The following is an 8,660-nucleotide window of genomic DNA, read 5'->3' as shown; positions in this document are numbered from 1 at the left end:
CAATTATAAAAATTATTATTATTATTATTATTATTATTATTATTATTATTATTATCGGGACGGATTCAGAATGGGTATAGTATCTTCATACCCATCCCGATTCAACTTATAGGGATTTAAAAAATCTCCAAATTTAAATCCGAAAAAACTCTCCAAACTTATCACTACTTTAGATTTTTCCCATGGGACTCTTAACTTATGAAAAAAATTATCATCCCTACTCCCCTCAACCTCTAGATATTTCTTCAGTTATTTGGAAAAGTAAAAATAAAAATAAAAATGACCTGAATAATTTCAGATTTGGTAGAATTCCAGTTTAAATCAGATCCAATCATGGTAATAAAAGATGATAATCTTTATTAGGACTCCTTCCAAATTAGGACTCATGTAATGATAAATTACATGAGTTTCATCCAATATAATGGTCGTTTTATAAAATCAGACATGTGCTCTGAATCGAGCCTTGATCTCTTACAATAATATCACATGTAAATATTAACGGTAACAGCCGTAAGAGTAAATCAGACGGATATTAATCATGAACAATTTTGAATAGTTTGGTGCAGGAGATCCTGCTCTCCTTTCGGTGGCACTCCCAACTCCTGTCTGATCCCTCCACCAAACTTTCTTACCTAACTCTATTGTCCCACCTTATGGGATAAAAAAAAAAATCATTTTTCTCTTTCTATTTTATATATTTTTTCATTTTGCCCTTTTGTATATATATATATGGCCTATGTAATTTAGAGTATTATTATGTCTCATCCCTCAAGTTTATAAAATATAAAAAAGGAGGTGTAATAGTAAATTAAATTACTATCATACGACCCGTGAAAATAACCTGTTATAATACAAATAAAATATTTTTTAGTCAATATTTATGGGGATGACTTTTTTTCATCCACAATAACAAGGTAAAAATTTAACGGAATAAATTTTAATTTCATCTTATATTTACTAGTGGAATTATTCAATGTATTTTATTTTTTTATTATTATTATTTTACTTGTTAACCTTCTTCTTGTCAAATTGTTTGAAGTTAGTTTTTTTTTCACAATTTCTTCTCAGATAAGTTTAATTTAGAATAAAAACATATTGTTCAAAGTATATGTATGTTTGAAAGGTTTTCTTACCACTTTTTTTTCCTTTGTTTTTTCCGCAAGTGCATGTTCTAGTGACTATCTTCACTAAAAGATTCTTATAATTATATATACCTCATCTTTATTATATACTATTTGTATTAAAAAAAGTTATAGCTCTCATGTAAATAATGATTTCTTTGTTGTATCATTGTATGCATCACATGCGACAATAAATTAAGATTATATTTGACAACTCAAGTTTAAATAACCTAATTAATTAGAGAGAGTAAGATTGAAATTCTGCACTATCAACATGCGACACTTTTGTTACTGACTGATAATGTACATCTAATAAAAAAAAGTCTTATTTATAATAATTAAATTCGATAGGATATACATTTTAATTTACTGAAAAAATATTATTCTAATGATGGCACCAAAAACTTTTCTTGGATTATGCAAACTTTTTAATTAGAAGACATTTGGGGGTTCAAATGGCAAAAGTTATGCCCGTGTCTTGTTCCAGACCTAACGGCCGTCTTCACTCCTAGCCGCCATGGTCAACAAATCCTGATGGAATATTATCAATTATTTTATGTACGTAATCAAAGAATCAAGCACGTTTATCATTTGCATATAGCCATTTAAATAATATTTTTCTTTAAAACAACAGTTTGGCTGAATGTATTTTTCACGAGCTCGTTTGAATTCTTAACTCAAATTTATTTAATTGTTTAAAAATACGATTTATTTTTTTAAATAAAATTTTATTGATAAATATTTTTATAAATATTATTTATAAACGTGTGAATATTATCGAATTGGATATGTATATATATTTAAATTTATTTATTTAATTGATTGCTATATATTAAACTAATATAAATAAACTCTTCTCAACTAGAAAGCTAAATTTGTTTATGTCCCAAAAGATAATATGCTTATTTAGGTTAGAAGTGTATCTAAAACTAATATAAATTAGCCACATTGTACATATCATTTAATTAGATGGATTCCTTAAGCTCATAATTAAAAATGCAATTGCATCATTTTGTTAAATTTTTTTTATTAATGGTGGGACAAAAAGATGATTTATTTTTTCTAATGTCTCTGTCAATCCCTAAAAAACACCATAAACCATGAATCTTTGTTCAAATTTAAAGAAACGCTGGTGCAGCGATAGGACGTGTGTTAACTTCTCATACTATAAAGTTGAGCTTCAGATGAATTAATCTGATGAATGGGCTGTCCATTGTACCGATGAAATTTATGTGAGGTTGAATTGTTGGTCGGCCTAAATTAAATATTTAATGTCAACTAAATAATAATAATAATAATAATAAAGAAATTATAATAAATCCTTCTTTTTCTCTGTTCTGCGATACTGTTTGTGTTTCCTCTGCCAACGCCATCCCGTCCCTCCTTCCAACGCTTTCCTTCCCTCTGCCAACCACGTTCTCGTGCACCTTCTTCTTCAATTCCCCCCTCAGTACTCCTCCTCCTTCTCCTCCTCCTCGATCGATCTTAACCTCGCAAACATTTCTGAGGGCAAAAAAAAAAAAAAAAGTTGTTCCGGTGCTCGCCAATAACTGCTAGATCTCTAGTTCAATTCTTGTTTTTCATAGGTTAATCAGCTAGCTAGCTAGCACGATCGAACTGTTCGAGTTTCAATTATTGCGAGCGAAGAAACAGGATTTGTCATTAAGGCAGCTGATTGAAGTAGAAATGCAAGATGCGAGCAGTTTCCAGATTTCGAAGCCAGTGGCGTCGAGGCCTTCTCGCAGCTTTAGGTTCTTCCCCGACCTCCCTGCCACGAGTAGTGGTTCTCTTCCGCCAAATGAAGCGAAAGCCGTCGTCGCACTGATATTGGTGAGTTGAGAATTTCCGGCGTCGATCGGAAAGAATTAATTAGTGTGAAGCTAGCTCTGCTCTCCTTATATATAATAAATCCACATTCTTCTTGCAGGACGACGACGTGTCGGAAACGAAGGAAACAAGAACAAATGCTCCTGCTTCTCTCCTCCTGTCAAATCTGGTCAGTGTTCGATCGATCGTCTTCAGTATTCATTCGAACGTGCCATTGATTTAAATTCTTTTTTCTTTTCTTTTTTCTATGCGAAAATGAGCAGCAGGGAAAGCAAAACAACCACGCATCCGTGCAACACGAACTGAACCAATTAGAACTGGTGAGAAATCAACAGCAGATCACGAAGCAAGATCGGCCGTCGTCCTGCGACGGCTACAACTGGAGAAAGTACGGGCAAAAGCAAGTGAAAGGGAGCGAGTACCCGCGGAGCTACTACAAATGCTCGCATCTCACATGCCCTGTTAAGAAGATAGTCGAGAGATCGTTGGACGGGCAGATCGCTGAGATTGTGTACAAAGGCGAGCATGATCACCCGAAGCCTCGGCCTCCGAAGCGACGGCTCTCGTCGGGTTCGCAGGAGCAGGCCTTCGTCGCCGCCGACGAGAATGGCAGATCTGGGACAGGCAATCTGCAGTCATGGAGTAGCACTACTGGTTCGCTGCTGCTAGAGGTAAACCCCAAGGAACTGTCCTCCTCCTGCAGGATTCCGACGTCTTCTGTGCAAGCGCATTTGGCCGATGATCGTCCGATCGATACCGATCACCAGGGCGCTAACTCTACCGTTCGAGTCTGCAGAGTTCCAAGTAGGATGGTAACGAGGGATCGCAAAAGAAGGTGCGTACGAACTGCAGTTTAATGTTAACGTTTGTTTTTTTTTGTACTTATAGCAAAGGTCGATTATCGTCACACCAAACACCACATAGCCCGTTCCCCCCGGATTAAACGAAGGATAATAAAACTTTATAGCGATCGAACTTACCGCGGACAACCAAATTAAACTGGGAAGTAAAAGAGATTTAGAGGGTGTTTGATTAAAATTATTAAAAACAGTTTATAAGTTTATATAATTTATAAGTTGTTTCATGAGTTTATAAATTGTTAGGTCTTATTTTAAAAATAAATTGTTAAAGTGTTTGGGTGAACTTACAATCAACTTAAAGGTATTGATGTGTTTGGTATTATAAGATCTTTTTATTAATAAAATTATCAAAAAGGGTATAATACTATTAATAAAGGGTTTTGAGATTTTTATTAATAGAGGGTTTTGGGCGAATTTATGCACCAGAGGAGAGAAAATTAGAGAGAGGCGTTGGCGGAGAATATGACACAGCGTTGTAAAAGAAGCGACGGAGATAAAAAGATATTAGGCTTATAAAAATTTATGGAAGATAAGATGAGAATTTATAAAATTATATAAGGATATTTTAGAGAAATAAATTATTAAAATAAGATATTTTTTAAAAAAAGTAGGGTCTTTCATACTTTTTTTAAAAACATCTTATAAGCTTTAAAACAGTTTATTTTGACAGCTTATAAGCTATTTAAAAAACAATTATCAAACAAATTTGAAGAGCTTATAAGCTCCAAAACAACTTATAAGTTATTTTAGAGAGCTTATAAGCTCAGGCAAACACCCTCTTACTTAATAAATAAGGGATCAAGTTTAAAATTGAAATGTATTATTAAAAAATTTATTAATAATTTTAACATACGTACATTTAGAGTTTAAAATTTAATTACGGTAGAATCTAGAGTTGAGACTCAACTACTGAAAATTATTATTAGAAAATTTTCTTATTAATCAATCGGGAAATATGAACTATAACACTTTTTTTTTAGATTGATAACACCTTAGACCAGTCTTGATTTCAGAAAATATAATTTTCTTTGTTTTTTGTTAAGAATAAGTATGATATTAAATTAATTTTATGGATACTAAGATTAGATGTAATATTTATTCTTATCAATTTAATATTTAATATAAAAAATTAAATTAATTTTTATAAGGAATAATATGTTATAGTTGAGGTTCTGAATTCTCTATCTGTTGGGTTATCTAAATTCTCTAATTTTATATAACATTATTATATTATTTCACTTTGCTCTTTATTTTTAAAAAATTATATTTTATTTATTTAAAAAATTAGCATAAATTTAATAGTTTTGATTTAAATGCACAAAGTAAGATAATTCCTTTTTTATCTAATTCAATGGCATTTAATTATTAGCCAGAAAGATACTTATTTACCTTCTCTTTACTCAAATGATAGAATGGGAAAAAAAAATTAGGGTAAACCGGAGAAGTTAAAGTAGCAAGTATCTGGATGGGATCTCTAGAAATTCTCTATTGAATTTTGATCTCTCAATTATTACAAATTTATCTCAAACATTTATAATTGAACCGTGCACCAGGACAATTCGGTAGGCCGCTAATCCTAATGATAGAATGGAAAAAGAAAATAATTGGAACACTAAAAAAAAAATCTCTAATTATAGGTAGCAACTTTAATCATAATTTCATTGCTACATTGGTTTAGTGACGGAAATATGACGAAAATATGGTAGTCAAAAGAACACATATCAAAGACGATTTTACTGATGGAATTGAAATTCTGTCGACATATATATCTTGACGGAATTGAAATTGCTATTCCATTAGTAAAATTACTGACAAAAGTTTAATTCTGTCAGTATTTACTGAATAGAATTTTAACCCATAACATTATTTGTTCATGGAATCACAAATTCCATCTATAAACACCGCCGACAGAAAATAATATTTCTATTGGTACACACTGATGATGTATCGTAACCTGATTTCAATATTTATCAACGGAATGTTATTTGCATCGAAATTTCATCAGTAAAATAAAAAAAATATAAGGAAATTTTTATATCCAAAATATATCATATTTATAATTTCTATATCTATATAAACAATCACGATACAAACATAATACATACATTCACTAATCCAATAAACAACGATACATGGATACTAATAATCACAATCATATATAATACATACACAAACTAATCAGATCACGGGGTCATTGCACACGATAGCAAGACCTCGCAGAGCCGCCACACATGGTGCACATAGTGACCTCAAGTGGTGGACTTCATGGAGGACTAAGGGGATTAGTCGGAATCGTTTAGTATAGCGGTTCTCGACTGCCCCAGTCTTTTTCTCTGACAGCTGGACCATTAGAGACGAAGAATCTCTTTTAAAAAAACTCACAAAGGACTAGTAACTTTCAATGAAAGGACGTCCATCCACTAAAGGATATTAAAAAAAAACATCCTTTTTACCCTGCTGAAAGCTACGCTTTCAAGCATTTTTCCTCACAAATTCTTCTCTCTTTCTCCTTTCATGTTTCTTTTTCCTATTTTGAGCCAAATCCTAATGAGTAACCATCCCATCTAAAAAAAGAGCTTACATATATTTATTTAATCATAACAAAAAATTATTAGTATAATTCACCCTTCCCACTCTCCCTCCATACGCCCCTGATGATCTCGAGGGTAGACAGTATGCAGTCGCCGTTCGAAGTTGCATGGGGTGCCATCCATGTCCATGTGACATGTGAGGCTTGGTGATGTGCTGGGAGAAATTTGACCGCAGGGGTGGGAGAATTTTTTTTTTTTTTTTTTTTGCTTGATTTGAATGAATAAGAAATGATTAAAAAATAATTTGCGGGATGGATAAATCCGTCTGTAAACAAAGAAAAAAATTATAATAAAAATCTTCTCACGGTTTTTATTTTCATCCTCCCAACTAAACAATATTTTCATCCTCCCAAATAAACAATATGTTAATTAGTTTCTTAAATTTTTTTTATACACATCCTGTATTAGGTAAAGGTCTGAATATGGATGGACACAATTCATACTGAGAGCTAGTAAATCAGAAATTGTAAAAAATTTCAAATAAAAAATCTATAAAAATTAGGAAGTTACGTGGATATGTTGTATTATTCCACAACTATTTCAGTATAAATTTTCAAATTGAATAAAATAACATCAACTATTGATCTGTTCTTGAGCGTATGACACATCTAAATTACTCGTTGACTTAGCACGTTCCTTTTTGTTGGATCTTGACGTGTGACAGACACTAGCTCACATGCACGCGCATGGACAAATGTGCTAAGGATACAGCACCAAGATAATATGAATCCTATTGGCACTGAGGATAGTAATTAATATAATTATGTAATAGTTACCTAGGTAACTACTACAATTAATAGCTAACATAACATGATAACAGCTAATAAAATATTATAACAGTTAGTTAGGTAGTTATTACAATTATATAACAACTATTGAAGTATCCGTTATAACTATTTTAAAATAATTTTCATAGATTTAATTTTTATTTTTTTAAAAAATAAAATAATTTTAATTAAGTTAGAAAAACAAGATTTTGATATATGTATTTTAGATAATTTTACTTAAAGTCCGTAGCTAATATAACAGTCTTAGAATAAGGAGTTTTTTTAATAACAAAACGAATATATCTTTTTATTTTATTTTTAAAGACGTCTTTATATAATTTGGATGCCTTTTTCATTTTTATTCTATTAAATTTATTAATTAGCGCTTTATATGTGACATATTATTTTAATTATAAAAATTATATTTCAAAACTTTTTTATTTTGTCACTTTCTTCCAACTTTCTAAGAGGTTTTTGATCGCTTCCTCTCTCTCTTTCACAAGCTATTTACTTTTGTAGAAAGTGGGAGAAGTGGGAGAGCAAATCTAGTGGGTGTGACCTCCAAATATTATCTTCTATAATAATTAATACTATTTTATATTATTATTATTATTAAGTTATCAAGTTAACCAACTCTTCAATATGTTAGGAAGAATGATGACCAAAATAGTGTTGGAGAAGATTCAACAGATGCTCATTCAGTGATTCAAACCTCTGGAGATGGCTATCACTGGAGAAAATATGGACAAAAAAATATGAAGGGCAATTGTTATCCAAGGTAAATAACGTTTATAAACTATTTTTAATTTTTGCTCACCTTGTTATAAAATAGAGCATAATTTTAGTTCTAAAATAATGCTAATTACTTATGTTGATATATAATTTTACACTGGTTCTTCCAATTTTATGATGAAAATTAGTTAACGATTCAACTGATACACATGTTGTTGCAGAAATTACTACAAATGTATGTCTCCAAACTGTAATGTGCGCAAGTATACCGAGAAGGCTTTCGATGATTCCAATTTTATCGTGACGACATACGAGGGAGAGCATGACCATGAGATGCCGGTCAAGAAAATAAATTCAGCTGCGAGTAATCCTAAAATGTTGTCTTCTGGATGATCAATTCTCTCTAAATATATATATGTCATTTGCGAGCAAAAGTAATCGATCTCATCTAGTTGATAAAACTTGATTATTATTGTTGTTGTATCTGAGAGGAAAAGTAAGTGATCATTTCAGAATTTTCTGCAAGGATCAAGAAGAGGTTGTTTGAAGGAAATTTAAGTTGGCTTTTGTCTTCCTTTCCTTCGTATTATCTCAATGTACAAGGTCTTCATACAGTGCATTGTTCATAGATTTTGAAATGCTACCATGGAAAAATAAATTTATATTACTAATCTACCAACATTAATGAAAAAAGATAAATGACAGTATATTTGTTGAAAAAATATTGATCAACCATTGAATTAAAAAAATTATAATAATAAT

At 31.2% G+C, this 8,660-nt stretch overlaps 1 protein-coding gene across 1 annotated transcript; it reads left to right on the top strand.

The window, feature by feature from the left end:
• The first annotated feature begins 2,629 nt into the window (after positions 1 to 2,629).
• On the top strand, positions 2,630 to 8,417 carry LOC121973180 (probable WRKY transcription factor 26). Its single transcript, XM_042524755.1, has 5 exons — positions 2,630 to 2,951; positions 3,049 to 3,117; positions 3,212 to 3,783; positions 7,816 to 7,944; positions 8,120 to 8,417. The coding sequence occupies exons 1-5, from the start codon at positions 2,808 to 2,810 to the stop codon at positions 8,289 to 8,291; spliced, it is 1,086 nt and encodes a 361-aa protein (XP_042380689.1). The 5' UTR covers positions 2,630 to 2,807; the 3' UTR covers positions 8,292 to 8,417.
• The last annotated feature ends 243 nt before the right edge of the window (positions 8,418 to 8,660 follow it).

The sequence above is a fragment of the Zingiber officinale genome, chromosome 4A (genome assembly GCF_018446385.1).
Source record: "Zingiber officinale cultivar Zhangliang chromosome 4A, Zo_v1.1, whole genome shotgun sequence".
NCBI lineage: Eukaryota > Viridiplantae > Streptophyta > Magnoliopsida > Zingiberales > Zingiberaceae > Zingiber > Zingiber officinale.
Note: the sequence above shows the minus strand (reverse complement) of the source record. Positions and strands in the feature narration are given on the sequence as shown.